Genomic DNA, 15,974 nt, shown 5'->3' with positions numbered 1-15,974 from the left:
TCTGGAATTTTCTATTTATTATTTTTCCACGGATAACAAACTGTGGAAAGCAAAACCACAGATTCGGGGAGATGTTGGAGACTGCAAGCTGACAGGGTCTTTGCGGTTTAGATTTTGGGGGGACAGGTGTGGGGGACTGGCAGTAAGCTGACAGGATCTTTGCTGCCCATCCCCCCACCTCACTTGATTAAGTTACTAACAGCTAAGTTCTTCCCCACAATCTGATTGTTTAAGTTGGTAAAGGCAATTTGCATGCCCTTCACATCTCCGTGCTGGCTGTTTCTTCTTGTCATATCCCCCATATCCTTCAGAGAGACTAGAGGCAGTTTTCTTTTTACCCTTTGTTTTGTGAAGTTAAGATGTTATGCAGGCCTGACCAGGCGGTGGCGCAATGGATAGAGCGTTGGATTGGGATGCGGAGGACCCAGGTTTGAAACTGAGGCCTGCTTGAGCGTGGGCTCCTCTGGTTTGAGCAAAGCTCACCAGCTTGAGCCTAAAGTCACTGGCTCAAGCAAGGGGTCATTCGGTCTGCTGTAGCCCCCTGGCCAAGGCACATATGAGAAATTAATCAATAAACAACTAAGGAGCCACAACAAAGAATTGATGTTTTTCATCTCTTTCCTGTCTGTCCCTATCTGTCCCTCTCTCTGACTCTGTCTCTGCCACAAAAAATAAAAAAAAATTTTTTTAAAAATAGGCCTGACCTGTGGTGGCGCAGTGGATAAAGCGTTGACCTGGAAATGCTGAGGTCGCCGGTTCAAAACCCTGGGCTTGCCTGGTCAAGGCACATATGGGAGTTGATGCTTCCAGCTCCTCCCCCCTGTCTCTCCTCTCTCTCTCTCTCTCCCTCTCTCCTCTCTAAAATGAATAAATAAAATAAAAATTTTAAAAAATAGATGCTATGCAGAGTAGAGAGTTTTCTGCACTTGGGGGAATTCTTGGTTTGCCTCAGAAATGTGACTTTGTAGCTGAGCTTTCTTTGTTTTGCTAATGACTGCTCTGCCCTATAAATAAAGCGGTTTGGGGATGAAGACTGGCTCTTGCAAGCTATTAGCGGTGCAATGGATCCTCCCTATCCCATCGTTTTTCTTTCTGTGTTTATTTTCTAATCTTCCACCCTTCCCACCCGAGACCTGCACAGTTATTTGCTGCTTGGGTTTGCAACAGGGAGACTGCTGCGTTTAGTCACTAATAGGATTCAGTCTTTAAAAGGCAGGTGATTGTGGGGAGCATGGTGGGGTCAGGCAATCAATCTTATGATGAGGGTCTGAACCAAGGGGCATCCCTGCTGGAGCCCCCTCCTCAGGCTCCCATGACTCAGCAGGGCTAGGACTGCCCTGAAGGCAGGGGAACTGCACCACCAACCCAACCAGTCTCTGAGGAGAATCAAGTGTACAGTCATTCATTCCACAAATATTCACTGAAGAGCTGCTGAGCCCGGCACTGCGCCTAATGAGCAGAAATCATGGATGAGCAAAAACAGACCATGTCCCTGTCTTCATGTGGTTGACAGGCTCAGCAAATGGTCCCACAGACAGGGCAACATGACAGCTGTGAGCAGTAAAGCAGAGGTGCTTTGGGGCGTGACAGGGAGAAAGGGAAGGCTGCTCTGAGGAAGAGAGGGTTTGCTCTATAACCAGAAAGAGGTGGACCTCACCAGTGTTCCCGGGTAAGAAAAGCTTGAGCAAAGGCCCTGTGGCCGCTGAGAAAGGAATTTAGTGAGAGATTGCCAAAAGTTCATGTAGCTGGAGGAAAAGCAGGCAGGAAATGAAGAGGTAGAGCCAGACCAGGATGAAGGGATAGGGCCCTTGGGTGCCAAAGGGAAGCTTAGTCTTTTTGTCTTTTTTTTTTTTTTTACAATTTTACTTTTATTATTTTGATTGATTGATTTTAGAGAAAGAAGAAGGGCCTGACCTGGAGTGGCACAGTGGATAAAGCATCCACCTAGAATGGTGAGGGTGCCGATTTGAAATCCCAGGCTTGCCTGGTCAAGGCACATATGGGAATTGATGCTTCCTGCTCCTCCCCTCTTCTCCCTCTAAAATGAATGTTTTAAAAATCTAAAAAAAAAAAATTAAAAAAAAATTTTTTTAGAGAGGAAGGAAGAAACATCAATTTGTTGTTCCCTTTATTTATGCATTCATTAGTTAACTCTTGTCAACCTTGTCAACCAATCCCAATGACTGTGGGATCGAACCTGCAACCTTGGTGTATCGGACAACACTCTAACCAACTGAGCTATCCGGCCAGGGTGGAAGCTTAGCTTTTATCCTAGGTACCATGGAAAAGGAGCGAAGGCTTTAGGTAGAAGGGGGCCAAGGTCTGAGGCAGGTGGGGGAGGGCAGGGCCCACTTGAGAAAGCCCAAATTGGACGTTACAGAGTTCAGGCAAGAGATGGTGGTGGCTTACACTCCGGGGAGGCAGTGAACACTCAAAAGGATCTTTTGGACGCAGAATTAGTGGCTGGGTGCTGGATCAGATGCGGGGGCTGATGGCAGGAGAAGCCTGAGTAATGAAAGGGTGGGGGTGGGGGCACTCCCTGAAAGGGAACACCTTCCAAGCCCAGGTCTTGGACAGGGGCAGGGGTCCTGAATTTGGACCTGGGTCCTTGTTGAATTTGATAAGCCTTGGGGAGGTTGGTGGGGCCGGCCAGGCGTAGTATGCTGGAGCCACTGGGCTGAAAGAAGTGCTGGCTATGGAAGCTAGTCCTAGCCCACGGATGATTAAGAAGTCCCAGAAAGCACGGCCAGGGAGGCAGGAGGCAAATCAGCGCAGGGAGGGTGTTCTCCAAGCTGGGAGAAGTCAGGAGCGCAAGGCGTCCTTCCATCTGAGAGGCTCTGGGTGAATCACCTTTCTGAGCCTTGGTTTCCTCCTCTGTAAAATGGGGTAATGCGCCCACCTCACCATGATTGCGGTCCAGGTCACCAATGATTGCGGCCCAGGTGTGATGGGGAGATAAGGAGAAAGCGGTCTGCACCGTGTGAGTGTTGAACAGACTTCCGATGGCTCCGCGGGCGCTTCCTCCTCCCCAGGTCCGCCCCTAGAAGCGGGTTGAAGACCCGAGGGCGCCGCGGCCGGCACGGCGGCTCTCGCGTTAGGACCCAGCAGATCCGGGGCTGGAGGGCGGGCGCCGGCCCGTCGGGGGCCCGATCGGGGCTCGCAGCGGGCAAAGGGGCGGTTCTGGCGGGCGGACTCGGAGCGGGCAGTGGAGTGACCCGGCCAGGTAAGCGCGGGCCTGGCTGCGGGACTCGGCCAGGAGCTCTGGGGGGGAACCCGGGTCGCGGGTAGGGGGTGGTGGTGCGGGGCTCTGCGTGTCCCTTATCCTGGGAGCGGCTGCCAGCGTCCTTGAACCCCGGCCGTCTGAGCAGATGCTAAGAGGCCACTTGGAAAGTTTGGGATCGCTTTGAGGGGAGGACGTGAGTTGGGAAGGGAGGGGAACCCTAGTTTGGGGGGAGCCAGAAGTGGGGGTATCAGGGGTGGGGACGGCTTTTGTTCTCCGTGGGAGGTTGGAATGTGGCGGGTGGGGTGGGGGTGTGCGGCGGGAGCCCGGGGACGCAGAGAGACAAAGGGAGATCAGAGACGGGGGCAGCGCGCTGTGGCTGATTGTTCCCAGCTGTGCGGGCTGCAACATCTGGTTCCCGCCAGCCCGACCCCAGCCTGGCCTCCAGAGCAGGCAGGGCTTCCCTCTGAGTGAGCGTGTGGCAGGAGGCTCTAGATAGGCCCCACTTGTCCCCTTCCTCCAAAAAACGCAGAGGGGAGGGGAGCGCAGCTGTGGAAGGGGTGGGCAGCCTCCTAGGCAGATCCTGGTCTCCCCCACACCCCCAAAACCCAAAGTCTAGAAGTACATGGAGATGACCTCTTGGACAATTCATTACTCCCACAGGACTCCCCTGGGCCTGGGTGCGAGCCCTTCTGGGGAGGAAGACTCTATGTACCGGCTTGGAGACCAAGGAAGGGCTTGGGACAGAGGCCACCCCACACATACACCTCCTAAGGCCCCTTGCTCCCCAACTCAGGACCTCCCTCCTGAGTGGTGACAGCTCCAATGAGCGAGGCTGCCACCAGCCTAGGGGGACAGGATGGGATAGTGCAGCTCTGTAGGGAGTCCCAAGGAAGGAGGTCCAGGTCCTTCAGTCCCCCTCACCAGGAGGAGGCCACAGGCCTTCAGAACAGGGGTGTGGGCCTCTGGGGCAACTTGAGTCACCGGTCCCCTCTCCTCCCACCTCAGGGTCCTCGCCCACCTCACCCGACAGCAGTGAGGATTAAGGAAGGGAGAGAGATATGGAATACATGAAATGGGCAGGGGGTCACAGAAGTCTCAGGATGGGGAAGGAGGAGTACAAGATGCTGTTTCTGTCCCTTCTCTTCCCCTCTCCCTAGATTCCCTGGGGTTGGGGGGGGGGGTATGGCAGTTAGGTTTCCAGTTAGCTGTCTGAAGGAACTCCCTTTTTGTGGCAGGGAGGGGGCCCTGGATAAAGGAGCTGGGCTCTCTCCCAGCCCTCCCAGTGGAGGCTGACAGTCTGAGGCTGCCCTCCACTGAGCTGAGACTGAGGTGGGGGACTCTGCCAAGTCCACTGTGGGGCCAAAGACTGGAAGCTGGACTCAACCAGGAGTTCTTTAACTTCAAGAGCCTAATGAAAGCTATGGATCACTGCTCTGTTTCTCCCCTCAAATTACACACACAACACTTGTCATCCAGTGTCAGGGGGTCCAGCACCCCTAGGCTGGGTGACATTATGGTCCCCTCCAGTGCTGCCTTTCTAGGAGCCAGGGAAGCCCTCCTCAGCCTCCACCCTAAGTGTTTCCTGCTGCCCCAGACAAACAGACCACAGTCTCGTGAGTCTGATGCACAGCCAGGTCTTGGGAGGCCTGGCAGGAGAGGAATCTTCTGGGGGTAGGAGTCCTGCCCAGGCCTGGCTGCCTAGGGCCCCTGGGGCCATGTATGTATATGGTTTCCTGCTGAGAAAGATGCTCAGAGTCTGGGGGGGGGCTAATTGGGAGCAGGTGGTCGGTTTGGCAAATGCTCCTGGGTGGGTTGTGATGTTGGTGGGACAGGGCTGGGGTCCCAAGGATGGGCCCAGGGGTCATAGATTCACATGATCAGTGCATTAGACCCCTGGGGAGGTGCTGAACCAGCGAGTGGGCACGGTAGTGGGCAGGGAGGGCAGGGTCAAGGCTGGTGGGGGATTAGAAATGTCCTCTAACTGATCAGGGCAGGTTAGGGTCTGTTCCTTTGTCAAGATCAGCCCTGGGCCCTGGCTGGTTGGCTCAGCGGTAGAGCGTCGGCCTGGCGTGCGGGGGACCCGGGTTCGATTCCCGGCCAGGGCACATAGGAGAAGCGCCCATCTGCTTCTCCACCCCCCCCCCTCCTTCCTCTCTGTCTCTCTCTTCCCCTCCCGCAGCCAAGGCTCCATTGGAGCAAAGATGGCCCGGGCGCTGGGGATGGCTCCTTGGCCTCTGCCCCAGGCGCTAGAGTGGCTCTGGTCGTGGCAAAGCAACGCCCCGGAGGGGCAGAGCATCGCTCCCTGGTGGGCGTGCTGGGTGGATCCTGGTCGGGCGCATGCGGGAGTCTGTCTGACTCTCTCCCCGTTTCCAGCTTCAGAAAAATACAAAAAAAAAAAAAAAAAAGATCAGCCCTGGAGCCAAGTTGGAGGCCTTGTCCCTTAGGATATGAATACCTGGTAGGCCATCAAGGTCAGCAGATATCCCTCAGTTTCTCCTCTGGGCCCTTCATATGCCCTACTTCTATTCTTTTTTTTTTTTTTTTTTTTTTTGTATTTTTCTGAAGTTGGAAACGGGGAGGCAGTCAGACAGACTCCCGCATGCCCCGGACAGAGATGCCCGACAGGGATCCACCCGGCACACCCACCAGGGGATGATGCTCCGCCCATCTGGGGTGTTGCTCTGTTGCAACCAGAGCCATTCTAGTGCCTGAGGCAGAGGCCATGGAGCCATCCCCAGCGCCCGGCCATCTTTGCTCCAATGGAGCCTTGGCTGCGAGAGGGGAAGAGAGAGACAGAGAGGAAGGAGAGGGGGAGGGGTGGAGAAGCAGATGGGCGCTTTTCCTGTGTGCCCTGGCCGGGAATCGAACCCTGGACTCCTGCACACCAGGCCAACACTCTACCACTGAGCCAACCAGCCAGGGCCTGCCCTACTTCTATTCTGAGTGCCTCCTTCTCCAGGCTGAATTCAGGGGAGCAGGAGTAGGTTCAGTAATCCTGGGTTAAGGGCCTGGGATGCAGTTTGCCCCCTCCTCTTCCTCCAGCTGTCCTCTGACACCAGCCCAGCCCTCCTCACTAAGTAGCCATGAGAGCTGCCTACCTCTTCCTGCTATTCCTGCCTGGTAAGTGACTTCTGGAAATGGGTTGGGGAACTCCCCTATGTGGGTGATAGTAAGGTATGTGGAGAAGGGAGATGGCAGTCTTTGTTGTACCCTATGGCCAGAACTCAGCTCCCTGGCCCAGGGCCTCCTGCCTCCTGGACCACGGACTAAACTGGCTGACACCTCCCAAAGTCTGAGGCGTTTCCTGGGCCCTCACCCCAACTGTTCACAGCAGCAGCAGGCGGAATTCTGGAGAATGGGCACCTCCCGGGCATCAGAAGTCCATACTTTTCTTCTTAAGTTATCAGTGGAGATCAAAAGTCTCTGCCAGGTCTGTCTAACACGCATTCACTTAACATATTTGTTGAGCACCTACTATGTGCTAGGCACTGGACGAGGCCTTCGGGATACAATGATGAACTAGGCAGACAAATCTCTGCCTTTGCAATACTGCCTGTCCAGGGAAGGGAGAGCTATATTATCAAGTAGATGTGATAAATGTCCAATTGTATTGAGTGCTATGATGGAAATAAACAGAAGAATGAGATAGAAGAGGTGGGTGGGCCGGCAACAGCCTCTTAGCAGAGCTGAAATTTTATTTGAGACCTGAAGGAGAAGGTGACCAGGATCACAGGGGTAGGGAGAGTCAAGTGCAAAGGCCCTGGGGCAGGCAGGAGAGTGCTCAGTTCCAGGAACAGCCAGGAGGCCAGCATGCAAGAGATGAGCAGAATGAGGTCCATGAGGTCACACAGGACCAGGGAGCATAAGGGCCTTAATGGCTGAGGAAGGAGTTTGGATCCTGTGGGTCTAAGAGTCTGGTTGTAGGAGCTTAGGGTGTTACATGCTTGCTGGACCTCCACCACACTCTCCAGAAGTGCCTCAGTTCCCCTGCCGTCCCCTGTGAGGCACCCCCTCATGCTTTGCCTCCCCACAGCAGGCCTGCTGGCTCAGGGGCAATATGACCTGGACCCACTGCCACCATTCCCAGACCACGTACAGTACACCCATTACGGTGACCAGATTGGTAAGGTCTTGACACCCCCCCCCCAGTCCCCCAATCCAGTCATGTCATCAAGACCTGGTTCCCCGGATGTGCAAGGCTCAGCCCGGGACCTGGTGGGGTTAGGTGATGGGAGTCGGGGTGGGGGGTAGAGGGGATGGCCCTTGCTCAACTGTGACCTCCTTTGCCCCTGGGACTGGGAGCTAGCCTGACCCACACCAACTCCACATTCACTTTTGTTTTCAGACAACCCAGACTACTATGATTATCAAGGTAAAGGGTAGGGGGCTGGAGAGGATGGGTGGGCATCTGGGTGGGGGAAGGGGCAGACCTCCTTATCAGGATCTGTTGCAGAGGCCACCCCTCGGCCCTCGGAGGAGCAGTTCCAGTTCCAGTCTCAGCAGCAAGTCCAACAGGAAGTCATCCCGGCCCCCACCTTTGGTAGGCTCCTTTTGACCCTGGGGGTGAGTGTGTGTGTAGGGGGTATTTGCAGAGGGTCTTGGCCCGGGGTGGGGTGGGAGGGTGGAGGCTGGGCATGCTGGGAGAGGTGACCTAACTCTGCCCTGAATAGACCTCTCTCAGTGATCTCTGCCTGCCCTTCTCCCAACACCAGAGCCAGGAAATGCAGAGACGGAGCCCACGGAGCCTGGGCCTCTTGGTAAGAGCCTTCTTGACAGCGGCACCCGAAGTCGTGGTGAAGTGGGTTGGGGCGCTGATAGGACAGAGACCGCCAGGCCTGTGCTCTGGCCTGGGTAGGTGGTGGGGAGGGGTGCTTGCAGACGTGCCCCTGCTTTAGGCCGCTAACCCCAGGACTTCAGGGCAGCTCCAGGAAACCCCTCCCCCCTGGGCCTGGCTGGTTGGAGGCTGAGGTGGCTGCAGCCCAGGGAGTCCTCTGCTCCCAGGCGCTGGGGAGAGGCAAGGAGCAAACTGGGGCCTTCCTGGCAGTGGTGGCGCTCTGGCACGCGGGTGAGGAGGAGGCAGGAAGCCCAGGCTGGCTTAGCAGGCCCCATGCTGCCCCAGCCAAGAGCCTGAGAGAGCAAGGCCGAGGGATCCCGTCTGACCCCTGTGAGCTCAGTGTGGTAGTGCGTGCTCCTGTGAGGTTGGTGTGGACTTTGTGTGTGTGCTGTAGATTTGTGCTTGAATTTATGTATGTTTGAATATATGCTTCTAAGTGAGGTTTTGATTTGCATATGTACAAAACTGGGCAGCCTCAGAAGGTCCAACTCTGCCTATGCCTGTAATTGCGTGCGTGTTTGCATGCATGCTTACGTGCATGCGTGGCAGGGAGTGGGTCTGGGCTGGGCCAGGGGGTGTAGGGTGTAGCTAGATCCTGAGATGAGAGCCAGTCTCTGGTGGGCAACGTTGGGGGCTTCCCCGCCCCCAGTCCTGGTCCCTAAGCCGCAGCCTCCCAGTCTGATCCCGCCTGTCACCCAGACTGCCGTGAGGAGCAGTACCCGTGCACCCGCCTCTACTCCATACACAAGCCCTGCAAACAGTGTCTCAACGAGGTCTGCTTCTACAGGTGAGCACAGATAGCGCATGTGCGGGGCAGGGAGCAGAAGGGGAGAGCTCCAGCCCGCCCAGGTGGAGTCTGGGGAAAGATAAGTGAATCCTGATGGTGAGCTCAGCTCTGGCTGAGCCCTAGACTGGGAGCTGGGACTCCCGGGCTCCAATTCCAGGTCCTGTCCAGGCTCTCCCAGTGGGGCTGGGGGAAGGTGGGGCTGACACCTCCCTGGCCCAATCTCCCCAGCCTCCGTCGAATGTACGTCATCAATAAGGAGATCTGTGTCCGCACGGTCTGTGCCCACGAGGAGCTCCTCCGAGGTAGGCAGCCTCCACCCCTAGACCTCTCCCTGCCCCGGCCCTCTCATTAGCCACCCACCTGATGCTTATTAAACACGTGTTCTGTGCGGGGACCACTTCTGGGGGATTCTGGTCAGGAGTGGGGAGCAGTTCCCATCACCCAGCCCCACCCTGACCCCAACTCCTCTCTGCCCCCTTCCCAACAGCTGACCTATGTCGGGACAAGTTCTCCAAATGTGGTGTGATGGCCAGCAGTGGCCTGTGCCAATCTGTGGCGGCCTCCTGTGCTCGGAGCTGCGGGGGCTGCTAGGGTGCTGGCCCCGAGCCCTGCCCCGCCTCACATCCAGGGCTCACTTCCAGGGCCCTCCCTCGGGCCCGCCTCACCTGGTGCTTTCCTTCCCGGCTGACATTCCTTTTATTCCGTAAAAAGTTAGAGGACTGCGGCCCAGGGGGTTGTCTCAGGACCCTCCTCAGCCTGTGGCCACCCTTGAGGCACAATGGGGGCTTCCCACTGCCCACCTGGGGGCACCCCAGGCCTCTCACTGGGACCTGGGCCTCAGCGTGCCTTCTCAGTTCCTCTGGGGACAGTCCCCCCAGCTCCCTGAGGTAGGCTATGCCCTTCACCCCAGCTGGTCTGCTTGGATTTCCTACAGTCCCCGGGCATAGACCACCTGTTTCATACAAAATTAAAAACAAGTTTTTACAAAAGATTCAGTCATTTTTCAGAGAACACAAACTGGGTGGCCTGGTACTTCCAACATTGCCTGTCCTAAAAGGCTACACGGCCCCTTCAGAAGGGGCTTTGTCTGCTGTCCCAGCCCTGCCTCCTCACCTACTGACTTCAGCTCAGACCTGCCAGAAAGATGGGCCATGTCCACTGCGCGCCAGGGTTACACCATAGAAAGAAGGTTCAGGGGTACAGCTTTCTTGTCAGGGCCCGAGCCCCCGTGATCAGAGCAATGCAAGCCAAGACAGGCCACCAGAATGGAAACATGAGGGAGAGGGTATAAGGCAGGAGGTCAAGGTAGGTGCGCTGAGATCAAGAGCTCTGGGGGGGGGGGGGGGGCGCACACAGATGCAGTTCAGAGGGCAGAAATGGGGCAGGCCAATACAGCACCCTCTGACCTGCAGTGGGGACTAGGCTCTGCATGAGTGCTCAGCCCCGTCCTATTTAACCCTCCAAACAAGCCTATGTGGTGGGTACAATTAACATCCACATCTTATAGACAGGGAAACTAAGCCCAGACACATTAACCCACCCAAGGGTCCACAGCTAGAGGTAGCAGAGCTGGGCAGAACCTGGTTCGGTTGGACTCCACAGTCTGACAGGTTTAAGCTCCTTTGCCCAAGCTCGCTCAGTAGGGCAACGGCAAGACCCCCCGTTCACCCCCAAGCCTGCACTTGCTCACCATGCTGCCTGGCAGGCCTGTCACTCTCCAGAGGGTGGGGTCCACCCTGAGAAGGGTGAGAAAGCTTGGGCTGGAAAGTCAAGCTGGCTCACATCTCAACAGCCTTATCTGTTAAATGGGGTGAGTGCCACTGGATCCTGGCGGCCTCCCCACCCCGACATCCTGAGGTTGGTAAGTTCCACATGCCTTTCTAAAGCTTCCCCACTCCCCGAGTCCCTCACTGGGGCACTGTTGGGAAAACAGCTGTTAGGCTTGCTCACCTGTCCTTTGCCTATCAGTGCATGAGCACGGGGCAGCACCACGTGAGTGTAGTCTATATAAGGCTGCAGGTGCTTGTCCTCAGTGTGGCTTGCCTGCTTGCCACTCTGAGGGGCCATTTTGCTGTTTGTTGGCCTGAGAAGTGGCAATCTGCCTGTTTGCTCATCTGCTGTTGCGAGACTATTAAATGGGAATGGCCGTTTACATTCTGGCTCTGTAGTTTCTCTACCGTCTGCCCGAGTCCAGTGTGGACCTGCCTGGCCTCGGCCACCGGCGTTACAGGCCCAGGCCCTCCCTGTCTCCCCTCCCATCTACCAAGCTAGACAAGGCATTCTGATAGCAAAGAGAGACATCTGTACAAAGCTGTTTTTAGAAAATGTGGTCTTGTTATAAAAAACAAACAGTTCTGAACATTTAACATTATAAAAAGGTATAAAAATACAGGGCCTCTGAACTCTGAGGAATTTCCTGACAAACATTCTGAACTAAGGAAGAGAGCTCTGGGAAGCCGGGGCAGGGCCTGGGGCTCTGACCCCTGCCCTCGGCCTGAGCAGCCATCCTTCTGTGACCCCATGCTCCAGGGCCGGCTGGAGACAAGAGGGTCTCCCTGAGACCTGGCTTCAGCTCCCCTACTCAGCAGCTTGTACAACGGGGCGTGGCTCCCCCGGGGCAGGAGGCTGGACTGAGTGGGCCCTCCGAGGTGATGCAGGGGAGCCCCTGCTGGGTCCGGCCCCTCCTCAGCCACTTTGGGCTCCAGTGGCCCCGACAGGCCCAGGCTCTTGGCTGGACTGTGCTGGAAAAGGAGGCTCCTCTCCTGCCCTGGCCGCCAGCCAGCAAGGAGCTCATTTCTCCGGGGTCCCGGAGGCCGGGGAGAAGGACGCCGAGCTCCTCCGAAGCTCCTGATGCAACTGTCCCTTCAGTGTGGACACCTGGAGAAGAGAGAGAAGGTAGAACCAGCCCAGCCAGCCCAGGTCCTCAGCCTGATTTCAGGGAAAGGGGTGGGGAGGGGGTGACTGCATCTGGGACCCCAGCAGGAACCAGTGCTGCCCGTCTCAGGAAAAAAACAAGTTTCATTAAGAACCGGGGTGTGTTCTCCCTTTCTCATTCCATTCCATGGTGGAGTCAGGTGTCCGCTGACTGCTCAGCATCTCTTTAGGGGCCAGCCCACCCCCACTCTCATCCCCAGCCTTGCCCTGTAGACAGTCAGGGCAGGGATGGTCGGGAAGGGGCCTGGGATTGACGCTGCTCGATGAGGACCATCCCTGGGACTTCATGGGTTGCTCTCAGAAAAAAAGACCCCTCCCCCAACTCTTCTCTGAGACTAAGGGTAGCTGGGATAACCCAGGCGGGGGCTATGGATGCGGTCTGTGCCGCTCAGGGAGAGGGCCTACCCAGAGCCAGAGGGCAGAGCCGTGGCAGGGGACTGAGTTCTAGGGACATCACTTAAGCCCGTGTTCAGCCATGGTTGACACCACCAGACCATGTCAGTTTCGGGCGCCCCAGACTGCTTATCCCGGAGAAGTCACACCCAGGCCTCACCCCGCCCCTTCTTTGTCCTTCTCCACCTCCACACTCCTATCCTGGCCCAGCTCCCCAGGGGGTAGTCCTGCTGGCTCTGCAGCCCCCAGGGGTAGAGGCCGAGCCCTGTCAGGCCTGAGTACCTGCTCCTCCAGCCCACGCACCCTCTGCCGGTGGGCCCGCTCTCGCGCCTCCAGGGTGCGTTCTGTCTGCACCTGGGCACTGCGCAGGCGCTCCACCTCCTGCTGCAGCTCCAGCTGTTCCTGCTCCTCCGCCTCCAGACGGGCTGGGCTACGGTCCTGCTCCAGCACCACCACCTGGGCCTACAGGAGAGGCAGCTAGTCAGAAGCCTTGTCCTGTGTGTGCACGAACGCGCATATGTCTGCGGATGTGGAAGAAGGTATCACGCAACCCCGGGCAGGAGCCTGAAGGCCCCTTGTGGCAAAGCCAGTGCAGAAGGGGATGCAGAACAGATCCTTGAGATCCTTGTTTGTTCCCAGGCTCGCAATTAGGATACCTAGTGATCCCTACTCAGACAGACACACACATACACAGATGTACTCAAACACAAGCTCATATACAGCCACAAAAGCAAGCATGTAAATACCCATGTTCAAATGGGTGTATACATATGTGCAAAAGACTAGTATTCCTATATACATGAAGACATCTGTACCTAAACATGCCACACCCCTGTACATCCCTGCCTCTCATGTCCACAACACACATGAACACACAGGCTCAGGTGCTAACTGGCTGTTAGCATCTTCTATTCTCTCCACTTTGAGGAGGACCCCTCCCTCTTGGACCTGGCTCAGAGCCCCACCCATCCTCAAGGCCTGGGCTCCTGGGTTGTGAGCTGAGGGCTGGCTAAGCTATCAGCAACTCCTGGGACCGCCTGGCACTCAGACTGGGGCGGGGTTGGGGGCGGGGTTGTGGGTTCCGGAGAGAGAGGGATACGTGGGTGGGACCTCCAGCAGCTGGATCTGCCTCTGGGCCTCAGCCAGTTCCAGCTCCGCCCCCGTGAGTGTGCGGTCCAGGCGGCCCTTCTCCGCACTCAGCCTCACTGTGTCCTCATGGCTGCGAAGCTTCTCTCGCTCTACCTGGGTGGGGAAAGCAGGAGGGGAGCGGGCTGCCGGGATGGAGAGAGGTCCGGGAGGGAAGGGTCTCTGGGAGGGGTGTCAGGTTAGAGGCGGAAGGGCCAGGGACCAAGAGGACCCAAGGCCCCCAGGGCCTAGTGACATGCAGATGGGGCCCACAGGGCTAGGACCCAGAGGACGTGAGGGAAGGGCCCAGGGGAGCAGCCCACTTTGTCCAGCATCTTCTTGAGGGCCACCTGGTCCTTCTCTAGCCGCAAGGCTGACCGCTCCACCTCCCGCTTCTCAGCTTCCAGCTGAGCCAGAGCACGCTGCAGGCCGCCCAGCCGCTCCTGCAGCAGCCGCCGCTCATCCTGCAGCTTCTGGACCTTGTGCAGGGCTGCAACCTCGGCCTCCTGACGCTGCCGCAGCACCTGCAGCAGAGGCCGGCAAGTCCCTGATTCCTCTGGGTCTGTGTGTGTGTCTGAGGCTTGGGGAGGACAGTGCCAGGCTGCCATGCCCACTCACTCTGCAAGGTAACTGAGGCAAGAGCCAGGGAACTGTCACCCAAGGCCAGACAGCTATCCTCTCTGGGCCTCAGTTTCTCCATCTCTACAATGGGAATACCATGCTTCATTCCTGGGTTCATGGGTAGTGGGGGTTCCTCCTCCCAGGAGGCTGGGCCTGGGTTTGGGCTGAGGTGGAGATAGGTGGGAAGGTGTCCACCCTGTGCTGGGGACAGAAGGGTCCACCACGGCCCTCACCTCCTGCAGCTGTTGCAGCTGGCCTTCAGCCTCCGCCCGCTGCAGCTCCAGGTCCGCCATGTCGCCCCGCATCGTCTGCAGCTGCTCGCCCAGGGAGCTGCTCTGCTTCCGGGCCTCGGATAGTGCCTGCCGAGCGGCCTCCAGCCGTTCCTTGGGAACAGGGGATGATGGTGCCAGGCTGGAACACACCCTCTACTCTGTATGTCAGGTCAGTTTCACAGCCCATGATACAGGTAGTCATCTCACCTGGCAGGTGAGCCAGAGAGCAGGCCTGGCCCACAGCCTATCCACTGACCTATACAGACATGGACTCCTCAGACCCTAATGCTTTCCCCATTAACCCTGCATCTGGGTCCCTCCAAGTTTGTACCAGCAGGCTAGTCTCATTGCTCACCTAGAGCCTCCTCTCACTGGCTGATGCTCTTATTAGGTCCATCCTTTCCTCTCACTGATTGGCTCCTTGGGGTTTCCAACTGGCTCTCTACCAGAACCTTGCAAGTCTGCCCTATTGGCTAACTCTCTGAGTCCATCCCCAGCCACACCCAGGAATCCCTGTACCTGGAGCACTTGGCGGTCATGTTCGCAGGCTGTCAGGGCCTTCTGCAGTTGCAGATTCTTGTCCTGGGTGCTGGTGAGGCTGGCACTGTTTTGGGCCAGGGCGTCTGTCAGGCTCTGGACTTTGTCACGCAGGGCCCCTTCGCTGTCCTCCACCTTGGCCAGGGCCCCACTCAGCCGCTCCACTGTCAGCTGAAGAGTCCCTGCCTTCACCTCGCTGTCCGCCACCTGGCAGGAGAGACAAGGTGGCAAAGTGGTTCTGCTCTCACTGTGGCCTCCAGAAGAAAGGGCCGAGCCAAGCCAAGCCCTTCCTCCCTGGGCCTTCATCACTACACTCCTAGTTCCCATGTGCTCCTACTCACCCATTCCACTGCCTCCCAGGCCAAGTCCACTGCTGGTAACTACCCTCACCCAGAATGCCTCAGACCCAGGGGGTCTGCTGCCTGTTCTCATCCCCCTTTCCTGTTATGGAGGAGAAAGCGTATCTACCACAACCCTGGAATTTTTTTGTGTTCTTGCCTTTGCTGGGTGATTGTGCGGGGCTAGCCAAATTACTGAACAGTCCACTTACAGATGAGCTTCCTAGCAGCCAAGGCAAAACAGGAAATAGTGAAACCTACTTCTCTAATTTGTCCAGAATGCTTCCTATGAGTACAAATTGTCATCGATTGGTCCTAAATTCTAATTTTGGCTCTGCCTCTTATTAGTTATGTAATCTTGGGGGATGACATCACCTCCCTGGGCCTCTGCTCACCTATCTCTGAAACGGGGATGGTGATTATACCTCACAGGGTTGTGGGGAGCATTACGTAGTCTCCGTAAAGCACTCAGCACTGGGCATGCAGATGATGAGCCTGGAAGTGAGGGAGGGGACCCACCTGTCTCTGCAGGGAGTCCACCCGGTCCTGGAGGACCTGGGCCTGGGCCTCGCGGTCACTCAGGCCCAGGCGGCTGCGCTGTAGCTCCCCCTCCAGTGAGCGCCGCTGCAGCTCCAGCTTGATGGTGCGGCTCTCAGAGGCGTCCAGCACCTCCTTCAGGCGCCGCTTGTCACTCTCCAGCTTCACCTCGTTGGCCTTCATCTTGCTGATCTTCTCCTAGGGGTGGGGGAGGGCTCAGCCCCAGCCGTCCAGCCCGGCCGCACCTGCCACACCCCTCAGGACGCTCTGGAGAAAGCGGCTGGTGGCCCGAACTGCAGGTGCGGCCCGAGCCGAGTGGAGCAGGAGCTCTGGGCCCCACCGGGTTTCTGGGGATGATGCTCCTCCTTCCCCC

General features: G+C 57.2%; 2 protein-coding genes across 9 annotated transcripts in view; one reads left to right on the top strand and one right to left on the bottom strand.

Annotated features, from left to right (window-relative positions):
• Window positions 1–3,151: 3,151 nt before the first annotated feature.
• On the top strand, window positions 3,152–9,800 carry MFAP2 (microfibril associated protein 2). Of its 3 annotated transcripts, none has more exons than XM_066372028.1 (9): window positions 3,152–3,223; window positions 6,266–6,343; window positions 7,260–7,346; window positions 7,569–7,595; window positions 7,677–7,763; window positions 7,936–7,980; window positions 8,757–8,844; window positions 9,073–9,146; window positions 9,332–9,800. In XM_066372028.1, the coding sequence occupies exons 2-9, from the start codon at window positions 6,307–6,309 to the stop codon at window positions 9,433–9,435; spliced, it is 549 nt and encodes a 182-aa protein (XP_066228125.1). In that variant the 5' UTR covers window positions 3,152–3,223; window positions 6,266–6,306; the 3' UTR covers window positions 9,436–9,800. The 3 variants fall into 3 exon arrangements, with proteins under 3 accessions (XP_066228125.1, XP_066228124.1, XP_066228126.1); XM_066372027.1 differs by having other exon boundaries at window positions 7,257–7,346; XM_066372029.1 differs by having other exon boundaries at window positions 7,257–7,346; window positions 8,707–8,844.
• A 1,698-nt stretch (window positions 9,801–11,498) lies between these two features.
• The window catches only part of CROCC (ciliary rootlet coiled-coil, rootletin), a 43,003-nt gene continuing 38,527 nt past the window's right edge, over window positions 11,499–15,974 (bottom strand). For 3 of the 6 annotated variants that reach the window (XM_066375193.1, XM_066375187.1, XM_066375192.1), the window contains 7 exons: window positions 15,584–15,799; window positions 14,709–14,933; window positions 14,151–14,300; window positions 13,620–13,820; window positions 13,282–13,413; window positions 12,454–12,633; window positions 11,499–11,721 (listed from right to left, as the gene is read on the bottom strand). In XM_066375193.1, the coding sequence (XP_066231290.1) occupies window positions 11,635–11,721; window positions 12,454–12,633; window positions 13,282–13,413; window positions 13,620–13,820; window positions 14,151–14,300; window positions 14,709–14,933; window positions 15,584–15,799 (1,191 nt within the window). In that variant the 3' untranslated portion in view covers window positions 11,499–11,634. The remainder of the gene's footprint in view (window positions 11,722–12,453; window positions 12,634–13,281; window positions 13,414–13,619; window positions 13,821–14,150; window positions 14,301–14,708; window positions 14,934–15,583; window positions 15,800–15,974) is intronic. The other 3 variants (XM_066375188.1, XM_066375189.1, XM_066375191.1) reach the window with 3 other exon arrangements.

Source organism: Saccopteryx leptura, chromosome 3, assembly GCF_036850995.1.
Source record: "Saccopteryx leptura isolate mSacLep1 chromosome 3, mSacLep1_pri_phased_curated, whole genome shotgun sequence".
Taxonomy (NCBI): domain Eukaryota; kingdom Metazoa; phylum Chordata; class Mammalia; order Chiroptera; family Emballonuridae; genus Saccopteryx; species Saccopteryx leptura.
The sequence above is the reverse complement of the archived record's forward strand: the minus strand, read 5'-3'. Positions and strand labels throughout refer to the sequence as shown.

Bases quoted from the DNA above. Each gene is read 5' to 3' on its own strand.
- MFAP2 (XM_066372027.1), top strand. From the start codon at position 6,307: ATGAGAGCTGCCTACCTCTTCCTGCTATTCCTGCCTG. The intron at 6,344-7,256 runs GTAAGTGACTTC...GCCTCCCCACAG, and splicing joins CTTCCTGCTATTCCTGCCTG to CAGGCCTGCTGGCTCAGGGG. The intron at 8,845-9,072 runs GTGAGCACAGAT...CAATCTCCCCAG, and splicing joins AACGAGGTCTGCTTCTACAG to CCTCCGTCGAATGTACGTCA.